At 47.7% G+C, this 18364-nt stretch overlaps 4 protein-coding genes across 4 annotated transcripts; 2 read left to right on the top strand and 2 right to left on the bottom strand.

The window, feature by feature from the left end:
* Window positions 1-113: 113 nt before the first annotated feature.
* Window positions 114-296, top strand: N7489_006399 (uncharacterized protein; the record flags this gene model as incomplete). The annotated part of the gene is made up of 1 exon (XM_056712149.1): window positions 114-296. The coding sequence occupies one exon, from the start codon at window positions 114-116 to the stop codon at window positions 294-296; it is 183 nt and encodes a 60-aa protein (XP_056565864.1).
* Window positions 297-9435: 9139 nt separating this feature from the next.
* N7489_006398 (uncharacterized protein) lies at window positions 9436-10808 on the top strand (the record flags this gene model as incomplete). Its single annotated transcript, XM_056712148.1, has 2 exons — window positions 9436-9648; window positions 9711-10808. 2 exons carry the CDS (start codon window positions 9436-9438, stop codon window positions 10806-10808), a joined length of 1311 nt encoding a protein of 436 aa, XP_056565863.1.
* A 2267-nt stretch (window positions 10809-13075) lies between these two features.
* N7489_006397 (uncharacterized protein) lies at window positions 13076-13336 on the bottom strand (the record flags this gene model as incomplete). The annotated part of the gene is made up of 2 exons (XM_056712147.1): window positions 13076-13180; window positions 13274-13336. 2 exons carry the CDS (start codon window positions 13334-13336, stop codon window positions 13076-13078), a joined length of 168 nt encoding a protein of 55 aa, XP_056565862.1.
* Window positions 13337-14711: 1375 nt separating this feature from the next.
* Window positions 14712-17759, bottom strand: N7489_006396 (ATP-dependent helicase; the record flags this gene model as incomplete). Its single annotated transcript, XM_056712146.1, has 2 exons — window positions 14712-17330; window positions 17391-17759. 2 exons carry the CDS (start codon window positions 17757-17759, stop codon window positions 14712-14714), a joined length of 2988 nt encoding a protein of 995 aa, XP_056565861.1.
* Between the last annotated feature and the right edge of the window lie 605 nt (window positions 17760-18364).

The raw sequence follows: 18364 nt of genomic DNA, 5'->3' as shown, positions 1-18364 counted from the left end.
GTGGCCCAGTTTTAAATTCCAGTGGTGGGGCATGAACTGCATTGTTCAAGGCCATTGTATATGGAGATTACCATGCCACATGTAAGGGAGCTAGCGGGAAATATGCCGCAAAAATGCAGGCTCAGCTGAATATGTCAGCGCGAGTAGACAAGTTCCGCCGCGAGCTATGCTGTCTGCAACCAACAGTAACATGCAATCACGAATGGGTGTGGCAAGTCCCTATCAGGCTCGCCCTCAACCGAGAGCAGAGAGATGGCCATCGACGGGCTGCCACGTCAGAAGCAGCCACCATTTAGCTTGTCATAGTCCGCTGTGGCTGACTGGAAAGGAACCTGTTATGCTTGCCTATGTATCAGTCTCCTGAGAAACTTGCAAATAAACTCTCTGATAGGCCACGACGCCTTGGCTCTCTAGCGGACAATGCACATATGATTGCTATCACAACCTATCACTGGATGAGCACGAACGAGCTAAAAGACAGGGAGGGGACGCTGAGATGGATGTGCACATGGTCATTGGACGATCTCGAATCAAAGTGCGGATAAGGCGACCTCAGACAGACCGGTGTCTGACATCTGCTGCGGGGGGCCTGACCGAGTAGTTGAGATCATTCGTGAGCGTTGTGTGATTTTGAGTGTGTTGTATTTCCATGCCGTCATGAAACATTCAGTTCCAAGGGGAAAATTCCTTGTGTGGGCATCGTGGGATTTCACTCGGTTACAGGCAGCAGCTGCGGGGTGGCTATTGGAGACACCCCTGTCAGCATGGCTCGGACCCAACCCGGGCGCATTGGATGGATAGTTCGCTTGGGTTTTCGGATATGTGTTGGGGAATATACGCTTGTCTCGTCATTTCATTGATTTGCACGATCACATTCGTGTTGTTTTTCGGTGCAAAGTAGACTCTGGTCGGTTTATCCCCCGGGCTTATGGTTGGCTTGGAAGGAATCAGCGCAACCCCGGGTCATCGAACTCAATTAGATTGCCCCTCATGTGCGTGTGCTTAATTGCCTCTGTTTTCATAAGAGGCTGGTGCCAGGTCCACATATGTATCGTGTTCAGCTGAGATGGGCCGCGATCTTGAGGACATCCCGCCCACGGTGGGACTCTTCGGCAGACCCGATCGTCCGTCGTATGTCGTACATTGTACGCAGGCGATCTGGGTGATATTATTTGCCAAGCCGGTAGCCCCTAATTGCGCCTCTTGCAATCGCGTGCTGCTGCGCCTGAGATGGCGAGGTCATAGACCGGGCTTAGTGAACTTACGTATATGAAAGTTCACGATTGGCTCCAATCTGGCTTTCCATCGCACCTTCCCCATTGGACTCTACTTGGTGAGACCGAGGGCACCTACGTAAGTAGGCCAGTGTTTTGATTTGCCTCGGATAGCGAAAAATACTAGATCGGCAATATAAACATCATCACAAATCCGAAATGATGAACACGAGAGTTTGCTGGGATTCGCGCCAAGATGGGAAGCAAATTGTCTCGTTAAGCAAAGGGTGACCGAGCGGCCAACCCCGTGTCTATCTCCACAGTTGACTACAACATAGAAACTTTGAACCCGGTTTGTACATCTTTCTGCAAACTTTGGTAGATTTCGCTATAAGAGAACGCGGAAGTGTGGGACGCGAACCTGGCAATGACGGCATAGTCTTCCGTGGACTATGCCGAGTACCACTAAAGTACTTAGGCACATGGCGCACAGGTGTTCACCGAGCGCTCACTAAGCGTTCGTTCATAAGGTTGGAGACTCTGAGCGCCCTCATAAAAGCGGCGGCAGCTAAGATTATAGCTACCTAGGTAGGTACAGGATGATGCTTTATTATCATTCTTCCCAACCTTACCTTTAGGTTGGGTTCAAGGTTCACATCAACATTGGAAGTTACTGTGTAAAGTACTCTGTACAAGGCAGCAAATAATGTATAGCTTGGTTAATCAATTTATCCTCTTTCGAAAAGGCTGGTAAGTTTGTATGTATGTACAGTAACCGGTACATTAAAATTGTAAAGCTTCAAAGTGGGCCTTTATTCTTTCCTTACACTACGGGTATTCCCCAACCTATTTTATGCCCTAAGCCCCGTCAGGTTTAGCGACGTAATGAACAGCCTTGCAGCTCCGATTACCTTGTCGAAAATGGAGAAATTTTGCGAGTAAAAAATCAGATAGAGTAGGCCAATTGATCCAATTGATCCAGTTTAGGAGAATTCACAAGTTCCCTGTCCTTGTCTATGAAGATGGCCAGATGACGACAGTGTGGCGACTCCAAAATTGACAAAGAAAAGGGGCGGGGAATAGGGGAGTGAAAAAAACAGCCTAACCATGGTTTGAGCCTCCGCTGCCCCAGTCCAGCTGTATGTGAACCATACCTAAAAGGGCTATATTGTCTAGAATCCCAGATCCGCGTTGATACTTAGCATCGTCCTTATTCGCGGTGGAGCTTCATAAAGCTTCTGCAGGCGAGTCTGATTATTCACGACAGACTCGAGAAATGGTGTTATGAAGGCAGATACTAGAGTAATGCGCGGTTAACTACTCCGTACTCCGGGGAGACTTTCCAAGTTTCGGAAATTAGGTGTACGTAAATCCAAGGCACTGCCCAGCTGCTTTATACTAGCTGCAGGGCTTGCAGGCATTTCATACGAACTTCATGCACCTCGTCAACAACCCAGGAAACTTCTGCAGCTTAAGGATCAAGAAGAAGAAAAAGAAAACCTCTATAGTGGAGCTGTTTCCACTAAACACAGAAACACCTTTGTGACGTTTATATAACTCCCCGCAGAGGGGCCACGAAACATCAATTTTTCACCGGTCAAGAATGCAGGTTTTTTGCCCGATACACCGAAATAAATATGTACAACATACATGTATGCTAAAGGTGGGATTTCGTCACGATATACAACCCCGAAGAGTCTCATATGGGAATCAATGTATTTGCATATCTAGACAGCAATTCAGGTTCAATGCCAAAAATAGCTTAGGAGGTATCTAAGCAGTACTTAAGGGTCAAGATTATCTAGGCAATATGAAAATAACTATAGCCATTAAAGCCCTCCGGACCACTCTATACGTTAAGAAACATATCCGAGAACAGAGCCACAAATTTCAACCTCTCTGTGCGTAAGGTATCCGCGCTATCCACAATTCCGCCACTTCACTTTTTTTTTTTCCACATAGAGACGGTGGAGCGGAAAACTATTAAACATGGCGGGGCGGAAGAGAACTTGAACATTTGCAGGACATATGTACAACGTACCTTAGAACCATCCATATTGCAACACTGGAGAACAGGAAAGAAAAAACGGTGGGCATTGGATCTTTTCCAATAGTACCATGGTTGATATATCCCGGCACGGCCCTGGGATAACCGTTGGTGGATGTGGAGTTTTGGTTACGTCCGCTACTGTGTGCTCGGAATTTGCCATGGTTCCATGGTTTAGAAGGCGTGTGGATGTCGGAGAGCATTACCTAGGTAATTGGAGTGGAATCATTCGGATCCATCTGCGAGGCGAGAAAAAGGACCGGATCCCACACTTTGGTTTTTTATCGGGGTTCTTTGCTAGGTTTTTCTGTGGGCTGTATTATAGGTGTTTTGTATACTCCGTAGACTACTGCAAGTCTCGGGTGGTTTTCAAATACTCTGTATGGAATATGGAGTATGGAATGTATCAATATGGGATATCAAGTATAAATTAGATAGTGCTCGTATTGTGTGTATAGAATCCACGTAGTATCCACTTGGAAATGACTACCCAATATATCAATCACCACAGGTAGTGATAGAGCCTGATGCAGAACATGTAGCTGGTATATGATTTGATGGGATATCTAATATCCAGTCCGCACCGCTCTCTAACAAACGACGTGGTAGGGAATCGTTCCATTCGGGATATATATATCACAAGCTTAGAAGCAGAGGATGGGTCTCCTGGACTAATGAACTCCCTATGTAGCATGGAATACAATATGTATGTTGTATAGTAGAAGGTTCTTCCCCTTACAGAACGAAATATACACGTCGCAGGCTGCAAGTGAAATAAGCAACGTGGGGGGAAATCGAAGGGTTATATTACTGTCTCTCGGTTTGCAGAGTCATGAGCAAGGGAAACCACATCTGTATACGGCGCCCCATCGGAACGAAATCGTGCAGCAACCGGGAAAACCAACCGATGACAGGCCATTTAAGTTTCGATCATTCATAGACAAGTGGGCACCTCCTTGAAGATTTGACTTGCATTGCTGGGTGTTTGCTAGTTAGGCTTTACTTACCAAACACTCGGCAAACAAGGACCAAGTGCCCCTTGAAGTTATTCAAGCGCTTCAAACAAGTAATTCTCCATCCAAAGAGCCATGTTAAGCAAAATGCCTGTGATTAAAATAAATAAGAGGTTCAAATTCACACCCAAAAATAGATAAATCGCAACTTAATTTGCCCCGGGAAGCTAAAGAGTCCGGGGCCAATAGGCGTCCCAGACCAAGTCCAGACTCAAATTATGCCCATCGCCATATGCGCACGCTTTAAACTTGCAGTCATCCTCTAGGATGCTTTATGCTGCCGGTGCTTGAAACATGGGGCGAGACATGGGCCAGAAGATAAATATGGCAAGACTGACATATAGATTTGCAAGGCTCTTCTTCCCCTTTCCAGGAGGTGCGGCACTACGCCGGCTGGGCGCATCGGAAGCGCATCGGCCAGGTACTAGTTTCCAAGCCATCTAGGCAAGCTCTGTGGACACATGTACAGTACCTCTGACTCCGTACAGAGTACTAATTTGATCCTGAGACTGTGCGCGGCTGCAGTGGGATGTGCCCCATCCCGACCACGTAATTGCTGCATGGGCCAACTCCGTAATCTGCCCACGGAGCCCCTTTTCCTTGGACCGCTTTACAAAGATAGTGCCTAGTCCAATCGAGTTTGTCTTCTTGGAAGGGTTCAGGGGACTTTACCCCGTACAGAGTACGGGGTATCAGGTTTGTACCTCGGCGGATGGTGGGACAGAAACCCAATAATTGTCCTTCGATATTCTTTTCACTTGCCGGGTAGTACAAGTCATCCCCGCCATTTAGGGGCGAACTACCTAAGTAGGCAACAGTAGGTAGTATACAAAATTAGGTAATGCTACCAAATAACATGGATTATGTATGCAAATTAACAAGAATCCGGAGTACGGAGTACCCAGGTGCATAAATAGGCATTCGCCTAAATGGGAGTGCATAGGTGTCGAAACTTGATTGACGCAATATACAATATACGGTGCCAGACTCATAAAGGTAAAATGCCTCAACAGGCGTGAGGGCTCGACATGTTCTTATTACGTAGCTGACATACATGTTATTAAGAATGAAGAGATACTGCGCAATTATCTGGACTACTCCGTAGTATTACTATCAAAGCCTTGGCGATTAATTTAAATGCTGGTATGGTCGGAGACAACAATAGTCCCTGGCATGCCATGAGATGTGAGTTTCTACAAGGAACTAAATTTGCAGAGCAAGTGTGTTTGTGATCTGCTTCTGCATATTAGCCGTGTCTATCATTCAAGTCCCTTGCTTTGCTACGTTGTACAGTCCCGACAGCACCCTTTAATGGCTATCGCTTATCACTTCCCCCTTTCTTTCCCTGCTAGTGCTGCACGAGGCGGGAATACTCCGTTGTCGATAGGGGATCATTGCTTCGGCAACTGTCAACCCCGGTTTAAATGAAAAGGCGTCAACGAATGGTTCGATCCGCATTCCTTGAACAACTTGAGCAAGTGAAACGAACGGATCCACTACTCCGTACAATATGTAGAGCCTTATGCGCTGTCGTATATCAAGCTGCACTACGCCGTACTCCGGAGTAGTATAGACCGATCAATTGTATCCGTTTACTCCGTACGGAGTACTTTGATGTGTACGCATCCTGTGCCTGTCATTGAGAAACGGCCGAGTCGCATGATGATCGATACCTCTCAGTGGATATGGGATTAAGTGGTTGAGATCAATCCCTGGGGGACCTTACAGAGCGTTCTCATCCAATTTGGGCATTGGAAGGGGACAAAGTAAGGGGAGAGATAGTGAAAAGCTCCGAGTCGCAATTGCATAGAACAACAGGGGTGTGATTCGCAGAGATCAGCCTGGAGAATTTATGAGTCCAGCACGGAGTAAAGGCTGGCATTCTCACGGCTAAACCAGTCAACCTTGATGAGTCGAGACGTCTACAAACCTTATCTCGGGTCGAGAAGCTGGGGACAAATCAAGTACATCTCCGGTGTCACAGGAGATGCTGTAGGGATGAGTTTGTAAAGTGATACAAAATTAAATTACAGAAACCCAAACAGGAATGGAATTGATTATTGTGGTTCTTGATTCGAACGAGAAAGCGAACTGTGGGAAACGTGGAGGGCCAAATTACGAGAACCTGCTTTTGCGACCGGAAACCGAATGGAAATAACCCCACATGGACTAGGACAGTAAGATCCCATGCAAGACAAAGGAGGCTCGGATTATCAATTTAGGATAGACACGCCAAGCCCCGAGGTAAATGGGGGAAAAGCATGAAGTCAACAGGGCAATCCCAGGCTTCTGGACCAGTCACTACAGGCCGCAGGAGACCCTTGGGACGCGACCGTATCGGAGGCTTCGTATGGAGTAAGAGAGAGAGAGAGCCACTCCAGCCCATTGCAGCACTAGTAACCAAGGTGCTGGATGACGAGCCAACAATGGCTGAGGATTGGCCTTAATACTTGTCGATCAGGAGCTTTTTCGGGGCCGGAACTTGCGGTTGTTCTTGGCCCCATTTATCTTCTTTTTCTTTCTTTACTTGTCTTTTTAGGATAGGGAAATGCGATAGAATTTCGGAGAATTCTGGATATAATAGCAAAAGTATTTCAAGAGGAAAAGGCAGGGGGAAACATTCAAAAGGTTGAAATGTCTCGGTAGCGGAGATCGAAGAAACTCCTTCAAATTACTAGTCTAAGAAAATGACTGGGTCGCGGCATACGGTCGAAAACGCAACATTCGAGTTTCAAAGTTATATATGCGAGACATCGGATTTCTAGAAATACTACGTACTAACTAGTAGTATAGTAGTACTACTAGTAGGATCATGAATACTCGAGTACTTGATTTCAATTCCTTTACTAGTGAAGCATATTGTATGATCCTAATTCGGTATCTGTTCCTGTGCCTGTTTTGAAACCAAACATTTAAATAACTACCTACCTACATAGGTAGGTACATACAACATACAGTTTCAAGCAGTTTTGCAGGTTTCAACTCCTGTCTTATGTCCTTGCAGAGAAGAAGCCCTAGTTACCTATCAAAATTACCGATCTTCCCCTGTATATCTGGTAAATTATGGAGACTGTAAATTTACTGTACGCTGTACGCTAACCTTCAAATGTTCAGCCTCCACTCTGTCTCGTGGATTACCATACAACCCAGCTGTGTATCTCCGTCTCAGCTTCTTAACCTCTTCCTTTTCCTTCTTTCTCCCTCCCACACCCGCCTGGAGAGAGAAAGTCGAAAACCTCCTCCTTGTACCTCTCTCCTTCTCTTCTTCATACCCTTTTCTCTTCCCTTTTTTCCCTCCTCTCTCCTCCCCCTGCCAATCTTGCGGAGACAGAGTCTGGTCTACTGGCTGAGTTAAGATTCGACGACATTCCAGTCGACGCAATCTCATTCGGCCCGCTGCACTAGCACTCAGGTCGAGTCGATTTCACCATCGTACTTGACCTTCCAATTCGACGTTTGTTAACTCAAACGGCGACCTTCTTCCTTGTCCGCCCGGTGCCTCCCTGATCCTCGGACTTTGACGATTCGGACCCTCCTGTTCCAGCTCCTGCCGGTTACACGAGCGACAGCGTAGGAAACCCATTCAGATTGACTCTGTGTTGATACGAATTCGTTTTCGGTATCAGATTGACATTGAGCTTTAAAACTTGGGTAAGAAATCCTTTTTTTCTTTTCTTTTTGGTACTTTGAGGTGTGCATGGTGTCAATGTCGGAACGCCCCGATGGATAGACGAGCAACGGATACTCGGATTTTCTCAACATGAACCAAGAGATTCAATAAATTTCCACACGATGAAAAAAGGTCCCTTTCCAAAGTGCTTGAAAAATTGGCCCACCACACATAATTGGTATGGCCTCAGGGCCATGTTCCAAGCATACAGCAGCCCCAACATCATATACCTCCGATTTTGCGTCATTTCCTCCGAGACAACACACGCCGAGAGCCAGATATAGGGGGTAACGGTTTATTGAGCGAATAAAGGTTGCCGTCCATGCAGACGGGAAATTATATTCTCAAATACAATTGTGGAATGCATATCTTTCTGCTTGACATGCAATGTCTCGCCAGGCTCCAACAAGCTCTTCCGGCTGCTTCTATATCTCCAGGCGTGGGAATATTTAAGGGGTCGACGAAAATCTCATACTGTTACTGGACATGCCGAATGTCAGGGCGACGATCAGGCTACGGCACCACATACCTCATTGCACTAAATCGTTGACTGGTGTCAATCGTTGATTGCCATTGTCCTTGGGGCGTTGACTGCTGTGAATGCACTATTAATGAAAACATGACTGACATCGTTGCCTATTCTAGGACTGGTTCATCTGATTCATTGATATAAAAACCACTTGTCTCCTCTCGACGTGGATTTGATCTTTGAAACACCAGCACTTCTTCCATCTAAGAAACTCTTTATCAGTCTCTTCACTGAGCCTTATTCATTCAACTCATCAATTCGTGAAGTGTGAGTTCTAACCATTCCGTTACCGAGACATCCCCCTGATGATCGTGGCCCCCTTCATAGGGTTATTCCTCTGCACTCCACATTCCGCAGCACTAGCCTAGGGGTGAAGACGTTGACTCGTACTTCATCTCTTCGTTGGTATCCAACAGAATCCTTGTTCACCGGATCATTCCTGCCTAGATGCCAGTCTTGCCGTCACGGTAAGGGTTGCATTGTGCCCTCTGCCTGAAGGCTCTTTTCTGGGTTAGTATTTCTCCGGGGGGTGATGACCCTTTCCATCTCCTGGATGGGTATCAGCATACATCTCTACATTCTATTTTGTTGTTCTTTTCCCCTCTTCACGCTTTCTTGCTTTGCCGTCACCTAGACGTTACAATCTTTTAATCATTTCTCTTTACACTGGCCTCCGCTAATATTAATTTCTTTCAGCCTTACCTTCGAATACTTCCTTCTCGGACCTCCCGGCCACGTTTTCCCAGCATTCGAACTATTGTTTTACGCTGATCCACTCATTAATCGTTACAACCTTTCCGTCATTCATTCCATTACACTAATACCACGACTGTCACTCTCTTAATTCCGTCGTTGCCTGATCGACCTGTTCTTCAGGCTTCCTTTCATTGAAACTCGGCAAAACCAAGCTCATACATCAACTTGTGCTTCACACTTCGGTTGATCCAAGTACTTCTGCAATCATGGATTACCATCGCAACTACCGTCCTTGTCCCACCTTCTTCGTGGAAGAGGACTACGGCATGGAAAGTCGGATTCGGCAAGAACGGCAGGCGAAGCAGGAGCATGACAAGCAGATGGCTCGTGAGCGTCAGTATGTTATGGCAGATGAACTGTCTAATCTCACAAGTGAGCAGCTTCGGGACGATGTCCTGAGTCACATGTTGGAAATGGATGTAAGTTTGATCAGATCTGACCTTTCCGAGATTGACAAGTTGTTAACCTTATCATCGCATAGAACCAAACCCTGCCCGACGTCGAGTCCATTGACATTCAAACCGAGATCCAGTGGTTCATGCGACCGTACCTTCTTGACTTCTTGATTGAGGCCCACACTGCGTTCCAGCTTCTGCCATCCACCTTGTTCTTGGCGATCAACCTTTTAGACCGATACTGCTCCAAGCGTGTGGTCTACAAGCGTCACTACCAGTTGGTTGGCTGTGCAGCTCTACTCATTGCGGCCAAGTACAATGACAAGAAGGATCGTGTGCCCACTATCAAGGAGTTGAAGTCGATGTGCTGCTCTCTTTACGATGATGATATGTTCACACAGATGGAATGGCATGTCCTTCAAACCCTTGGCTGGTCCATTGGACACCCGACTGTGGATGCTTTCTTGCAGCACGCTGTTCTGGATGATGCTTACGACCCCGAGGTGGAACACATGGCTCTGTACATCCTGGAGATCGCCTTGTTCCACCGGGATTTTGTCGCCAAGCTATCATCTGAGCTCGCTCGTGCCGCTCTTGCGTTGTCGCGCTGCATTCTTAACCGACCGCAGCCCCGTCACACTCATTGGTCATCGCAGTATGACTCGATGACTCTTGTTGCCTTGTCTCAGCAGTTGCACCAGCCCTCCACCGTTGTCGCCCGCAAGTACGCCTCCGCTCACTACTCTCGTGTCTCGAAGGTCATGGAACACTTCCTCAATCGCCAGGCTTCGTTGGCAACCTACGCCCGTTGCACCCCTCCGGTCGAGACTCCTATCGAGTCCAAGCCGTACAATGGGGAGATTGGCCTGGCCACCCCTCAGAAGTCCCAGCAGTTGACAGCTATTCCTCACGGTTACCTCACTCCTCCCATCACGCCCGACAACGAGGCCCTTGTGCATGCTCATGCACAGATGGCGAATCACGATATGACCCGCGGAATTCCCACTGTCCACCATGGCTGTTCCCCTTCCCCCGCGCCATCCGCTGAGATGCAATACATGAACAGCGAAGCATACCAGCAACAGCAGGAGGCTATGTACATGGCTCAGCAAGCAGCACTCCAGCAGTTCCCAATGGCACCCACCCACATGGGAATGGGCCAGACCTACCAGGGTGGGATGTAATAGAAACAACGGAACGAACAGCAATCCAAATTGTTATTTGGTCATTGCGCATATTTCCAGCACTTGATTTCATTTCTCTCATCTTCCCAGAGTGTCTCCAAGGAGCATTTGATTTCGCATTGATTCACCTCGATATCCCATCTTAATATTCAATGCGCCACATCAGCTGTCCACCTGTGCCATATTCCCCGAACTCAGCTACATCCACTTTCGTCCTTTACGCTTTGCATTCGGCTCTGATTCTGCAGAACCAGGGTCGAGACCAGCCCTTCACTTCATGTTCCAAAAATTGCATACCCATTTGCTACCTATACCCATTATTCCTGGGTCATCAGTTGCATTTGATTTAACCATCTAGCATTGCGAGCGCGAGCCATGTTGATTTATTTGTTCTCAAGAATACATTTTTGCTGTTTTTCCACTCCCCTCGTCATATTACCTTCTCTTCTATCTGTCAAGGAACACCATACACCCTTGGCACTTTGTATTCCTGCGCGCCAATTGGTGCTGCGTTTTTGATATCCCCACCCCCCCTGCCCTCAACGATCTTTAGCAGCTTGTCTGCCTTCCCAATCGCACTCCCATTCCCCAATCGCACCACTTGACCCTCAAAATCCCCTCCAAATCCGTTTTTCATGTGCCTCGCTCCTCATGTTCGCTCTTGTACGCAACGTGCATGATTCTGCCTCCTGTCTGATGACATCCGGTCGTCTCACGTGCCAGGAGAGCAGGCTCAGAGGTCACAAAAAAAAGCAAAAAAAGTGTGAAAACCCGGAAAAAATTATACGTCTTCTGGGGAGGAAAGGCCACCGAGTCCATATTTGGTTGGACTCCAAAGGTGCCTTTTCTTTTCCCTCTGCTCTCCTCTTCCTTTGTATCTAGCCTTTGACATATGCTTTGGACGTCTGCCGTCACTCAATACTGGGGACGGGACGCCAGGCGCCTTTTTCTTTTATCTCTTTTGGATCTGAGAATGGGGTTGTCGGTTTTGCCGCTTGGCCCTGAATTATATCCCATTCCCAGTGAACCTTTTGGATACTGTAGAGTTGTAGTCTTTGGTCTTGTAGAGTACTGTGGTCTCCCCTTTCTTTTTTTAGAATTCCCCGTCGGCGAACTACTGCATCGTAATCATAGTCCAATCTCATCAATGAACACGCGGAAACAACATGTTGCTCTCTATGCTGCTGTTCTGGCTATCAGCTTCGATATGATTCCCTTGCTCGGAATATATTGCTCCTGTTAGCCCTCTGTTCTGTTGTTATACTTTCTACTACTACTCCGGCCGGTCTGACAACGGCTCGTATATATTTTACTGTGATCGAGGCTTATCTGTATAATAAATGGACCAACTTTGTGCGAATGACAACTAAGACTATATTTCAATTGAAAAGACGCCAACTTCCTTTCGATTTGCTTACAGAATAAGGGTTGGGATATACCTAGGTATATATTTGCAATATAATGCCAGGGAAGGCATATATGTTTAAAAAAGAAGATCGAACGTGAATTGGCAATCCAATTATTTATATCTCCTTCGACATAGAAGAACCATGAATAAAGTGAATAGTAGATTAGATAATAAAACAATGATATTCCTCCTGAGAATACAATTTCGCTCATTCGCAATAAATCCAGATCCAGCAGATCCAATAATACCCACGCTATGCATCGCAACAAAAGAAAACAAATAAGAGGGTGTCTACCCAATTAGCCACAGCATGACCATGCAGCTAGCTGCCAGGTAACAATGCAGAGAGGCAAACACGTATTCAACAGTAACCAGTAGAGTTGGAAGGGTGGAAAGTAGAAAGTAGAGAGTAGAGAGAGAAGAGAAGACCAGGGAAAGAAGCAGCAAAACGCCTCCGGACCAAAATACTGATACAAGGGGAAGAGTGGAGACGCGAAAATCCGGGGAGACGCAGGGATTCAGAGTGAAAAAGGGAAAACGGCACAGTCCCGAGAATCCGAGAGATCAGAAGAAATAAAGTCGACATCCCGATCTGGTCAGGGGGAAAAAAAGAGAAAGGGAGCGAAAAAAGGGGCGATATTGGCGTCCAATGATCTCCCCAAATCATCTTTTGTCGATCATCGCCTCACTTTTCTTTTTTGGGTGTTTTTTGGGTTTTCTTTTGGTCTGGACCTCTTTTTCGTGTTTGTAACGCGCGTGTAAAATGAACCATTTATCCGCGTCTCCTTCGATCCCAATCTACGCATGCAGCAACTGAGGCAATGCACACATAGGCAAGTGGTGCCAAGTAAAGAAACAACTACTTCCAGCGTTGTTTGTCCCAGTCAGACGGCCGTGTCTCGTCGTAGATTCGGCCGCCCTTGTTGTGTATGACCACCGGGGGGTTTGCGGATGGGATTGGTTGCTAGGGTCTTGCATTAGCTCGGGCTGGATCTGGAGATCGGGACAGGGATGTGGTGGACTTTGACATACTCAGATTCCGGACTTCGGTGGCTACCTGGTCATTGCTGCTGCCTCTGCTGGCTAGTGTGGAGTTGGAGTTGTTCACTTTGTGTGGCATGGTGAATGGAAGAATAGTAGGAATAGTAGGAATAGTAGGAATAGTAGGAGGAATGGTTTGTGGTTTGAGGATTGAGTAGGAGGTGAACAAGAGGGATATTAGGGTATTAAAAGAGATCGAAGTAGAAAGATAGAGATAGAGGTAGAGGTAAAGAGTAAAGATGAAGAGATACGTATAGAAAGCGTGAGGCACACAGTGTTGAACTGTGAGCAGATTATAAGGACAATAAGTAGGATATAGACAAAAAGATAAAGAACAATAGTATAGAAAAAGACAATAGTGCAATGTTTGTTGATATGGCTGTTTGGATGATGAAGTTGATTGAGGGCGACTGACTTCTTTTTGTATAGCCCATTGAGCTTCAACCGATCTACACTCTGGGGAACTTGTCAGAGGTCAAGAGCTCGGAATGGATCACCCCTGACGTATTTGGTGCCTGGTAATTACCAGCCTGCCACGATTGAAGTGTTGATTGGCTAAGAGGGTCGATGGGAAGACAGGGCAGCCAGTGAGGAAGCAGAACACGTCCAAAGTTACTAGAGGATTGTCCTATAATGTAATATTACTGATGAGTCAGCCATTCCTGACCCGCTGGACTAGACTGTTTACAGAATCGGACTGGTCGTGTAACTAAAATAACTAAAATAACTAAAATAACCCAAAAACTGAAAATAACTTGAAAATGACCGAAAATGACTGAAAATGACCGAAAATAGTAATATTTAATGAATGTGTTGGGGGATTCCTCGCTCCCCTCTTCACCGCTAGGTTTTGTCTGCTGCGCCAATGGCGGCTGTACAAAGTGCGTGTATCTCCTCCCGATACTAGATATGGTGAAATGACGAAATACCCAGGGGCTATTGATTCCCATTCACCGCAATTGTAACTCCACTGTGGTCCAGAATCTCAGGTCTCAATTATTATTCCATATTGACACTCATTTTTTAGTCAATAATCAGAAGCCTGCCTAATCGTATTAGGCTTATTAGGCTCCATCGGAAGATCTGCCCGCCCCAATTCATACAGGGTCATGCCATGGGGGAAATAATGGGGGAAATACGGAGTACATGTAGTAACTATGAAATTTAGGTACATATACATCTCCCTATACAGCAATGCATAAACAAGTCATAGTCTCCTCAGCACGGCATGGATATGCGTCATTCCATCCAGACCGAGATTCTGGCCCTGGAGTCAACCCTTTCCTGGTCAATCACTTTCCAAGCTAAGTATACCCCGGGGCTTCCCCAGCAACGCCTAAACCAGCAATGAGCTTGCGAAGCGTGTGGATTGCCCCTTCTGACATGGTCCCGTGGACACAGACAACCCATCCCGTCAGGATTCTAGACCAGCCCCCCGAAATCGTAAAATCGTGTCAGCTCGACTGTCCACCGCCCTCTCGCTTCATCCGGTCTTGCCACCCGTTCATGCTCCGCCGAATTCCCAACGTCCGTCGCGGTGCTTGTTGCACCATTGACATTGTCGTGCTGTGGAACGTCGTTACGGGCTGGAACCCGCGGGTGGAGCTCTCGGGTTTCACCTCGTCTGCCCCGGCTCTTCCGCCTGAAGTACTGTTTCTCTGTTCCTGCGTCATCGACGTCCTCGCAGGTTTCAGGGTCGGTTTTGATGGAGCTGCCAGCCACGTGTAGCCGTCGGGGTTCGTAGGCTCCAGTGTCGGCCGCGTTGGAATAAGTGGCCGGGGCTGGACACGGTGAGAGGAGAGAGTAGCTGGGACAATGCTTCTTGCCTCTGAGCGTTGGTTTTGCGAGGGTACCCCTTCGTATCTTCGGGATGGTGGTGGTTGTGGATGGCTAGACAGAACCGGCTCCCTCTTCTGGGATAATCCTGGGCCTGCAAAAAAGTTGGATATGCTTGCTTGTGTTAGTCCGTCTTTACGGCCTGCACTGCTGACAGGTTTCGGTTTGTTCGCCCCAGCTGCATCGGCGCCTGCACCTGCCGGAGGCTTTGAGGCTGACTCCGCGGGGGTTTCCGGGTTGGCCGCTATGTAATCCCTGGCAGACGTAAAACCCGATGAAACGGTCGTAGGAATTGTAAACCCGGTCGAGTTACTCATGGTATACCCGGCCGATGAGACGTAGGTAGTCGATTTTGGCCCCTGGTTCATGTCTGACCGCCGTCGCTTTGGATTGGGCTCGTCAGAAGCGTCATGAGAGGTAGATGTGCTATCGAATTTGCTGCGGTCCTCCTCGCCCTCGGGTGTCCATCGGTCGTCCAGCGTCGATGGAAGGAACTCGAGCCCCTTGTACATGTCATCTAAAGATGGCCGAGGGCGGCGCAGAATATCGGCAATCGCATACACCACCTTCTCATGAAGGGACGGCCCCGTTGGCCGGAAGTGCGTTTTGGTCAACTTAGGAGGAAGGAATGGTGTCAAAGTGGTCGCACCATCTTCTCCTTCTCCTAACCGGGGTTGTCGAATAGGAATACTCAGGTATAACAGGGCCTGTGCTCTGGTCATTGCGACATACAGCAATCGTCTCTCTTCTTCTACCACCTCCGCACGCGAGTGAGGAATGCTCCCATTGTATACTGCGGGAACAAACACGACTGGCCACTCCAGGCCTTTGGCAGCGTGGATAGTTGAAATAGTGACTTTCTCCGACGGTTGGTCTCCCTCTTTGCTTTCTTCTTTGGTTGTGATCTCCGTAGCCAAGGCGACATTTGCCAGGAACCGAGTGAGAGCCTCCTCGCCAGAATGTGCCTGCTGTTGCTGCACACCTTCGATTTCAGGGAGATCCATTTCTTTATCAACCTCATCCTCTTCAAATGCTGCGACTTCACTAGCTTGGTGCATCAATTCCCTGACATTCGCCCAGCGACTGTCTTCGTCAAGGGGATATGTTCTGATGAGATACTCCTGAAACGAGAGACGTTCGGCGATGAACTCAATCAGAACACGTGGAGCGGATGCATCCTCGCACTCTTGCAACTTCTGCCTAGAGGCTTCAACCAAATTGACCAAAGTGCAAAGCCCCTGCTCTGCAGCCTTTTGCAATTTCTTCTCAGTCGAACGGCGCCCTTGGATGACGTCCTTGATGAAGTTCCACAGTGGGATTTTGGCCTTCTCCGCACCACTAGTCAATTGCTTGATTGTCTCATCGCCAATCCTTCGTGGCGGGACATTCACGATATTCATCAACGCGTCCGAATGCCCCGTGTGGCTCACAACCCTCATATAGTTGAGGAGGATCTTGACTTCAGTCCGGTCAAAGAATTTCCGGCCGCCAACCATCTTGTATGGTATACCGGCCCTTCCAAAGGCTGTCTCAATCTGTGTAGACAGCGAAGCAGACCGAAGCAGAACAGCAAAGTCAGACATGCGCAATAGACAGCCGGTCATCGCCGCACAACGCTTAATCTCAAGTACCATCCACTGTGCCTCCGCGTTGGGATTTGGGAGCCTTCTCAGCACCGGCAAGGTTCCGAAAGAGTGCGTCGCTTGGAGAGCTTTTGCAGGCCGACTCGTATCCTGTTCAATCACTTCTTGGGCTGCATTCAAGATAGAAGCCGCAGAGCGGTAATTATCTTCCAAGAGTACAACCGTCGTGTTTGAATATCGCCGCTGCATCCGCTTGAGATTCTGAATCTCGGCAGACCGAAACCCGTAGATGCTTTGATCCGGATCTCCGACAATGGTGATCCGTCGGTTCTTAGCCGCGAAGAGGTTCATCAGTTCATATTGTATGATGTTGGTGTCCTGGAACTCATCCACCAAGACCGCCTGCACATTCGAGACACATTCTGGGTGGTCTCGGAGTAGATCTCCACATCGCAGAAGGAGGTCATCATAATCCAAGAGATTGGAGGCCGCCAGTGCTGATTCGTAGTCACGATAAATATCAACCAGCTCCAACTCTTCTGCTTTAGCCCTATCAGCCAGGGCATCAGGACTGAGTCCATGTGCTTTGTGTCGAGAAATCCGGCCTTGCGCGGCCTTGACTTCAATGCTAGACTTCAGTCGTTTAATAGATCTCTGCGGCCAACAATTAGAGGATAGAAACAAACTGATACAGCATAAAGGTGCTAATCATACTCTGATAATTGCGCGGGTATCATCCGAATCGGCAATGCCAAACCCCTTCCGCAGGCCGATCAAGTATCCGTACTTGACCAAGTAGCGACGACAGATGGAATGGAAAGTGCCGAGAATCAAGCGGGATTCGAGTTTTTCTCCGATGAGTTTTGCGAGCCGCTCCCGCATCTCACGGCTGGCTTTGATAGTGAACGTGCAGCATATCACATCTTGCGGTTGGTATTTGTGGTGTGAGAGGAGGTACGCGACGCGTGCGGTCAATGTTTTTGTCTTGCCTGAGCCCGGTGGTGCGAGTACTTGCAGGATTGAGCCAGATGAAGTGACAGCTTCTCGCTGGGCATGATTTAAGCCATCTAAGATCGGATCCATGACATGTGGGGTGTTTGACCAATACGCGGGGGCTTGTGAGGAGGAGACGCGAGAAAACGCGACGTCATGTGACACTTCCGCTCTACATTGAGGAAGTCGACTGTTTGAACAATTCTGATATATTGGAAATTGCTATCTGTTTCTCAGTTGTGGAATTGGTAATTCAAATGCGAGATGGCGTTGAGGGGGTAATTATGAAACGGCGAGCCTCGAAGACCTCTGCAGCGTGGATTGTTACGGGCAGAACGGTGAGAGGATCTGTCTGGCCTTCTGGCATATAAACTTCCTATATGTCTGTTTTTGACTTGCTCGGCTTCGTGGTACATTCTCATAGCATTTTAGTAGACAAGGTGTAGGTCACTGCTCTTGAGTGTTGCAGTTTGTGCTTTGTTTTCACTGTCTATATTATAGGAAGAACATGTATGAATCTCTAGTGTAATCGCTTCCAAACGGATAAGCCTTGTGCTAGCCGAAATCGTTATTGATACATAATTATTTAGGGCCATACTTTGTCCAGCCTGGTTCTGCAAGCTTGACGGCCCCTCTGCCCAATTCCGCCATGAAATTACCGAGATTGGAAGGTGATGCTTCGAATTCCACTCGAT

Source organism: Penicillium chrysogenum (assembly GCF_028827035.1).
Source record: "Penicillium chrysogenum strain IBT 35668 chromosome Unknown utg000004l_segment0_segment0, whole genome shotgun sequence".
Lineage (NCBI taxonomy): Eukaryota > Fungi > Ascomycota > Eurotiomycetes > Eurotiales > Aspergillaceae > Penicillium > Penicillium chrysogenum.
The sequence above is the reverse complement of the archived record's forward strand: the minus strand, read 5'-3'. Positions and strand labels throughout refer to the sequence as shown.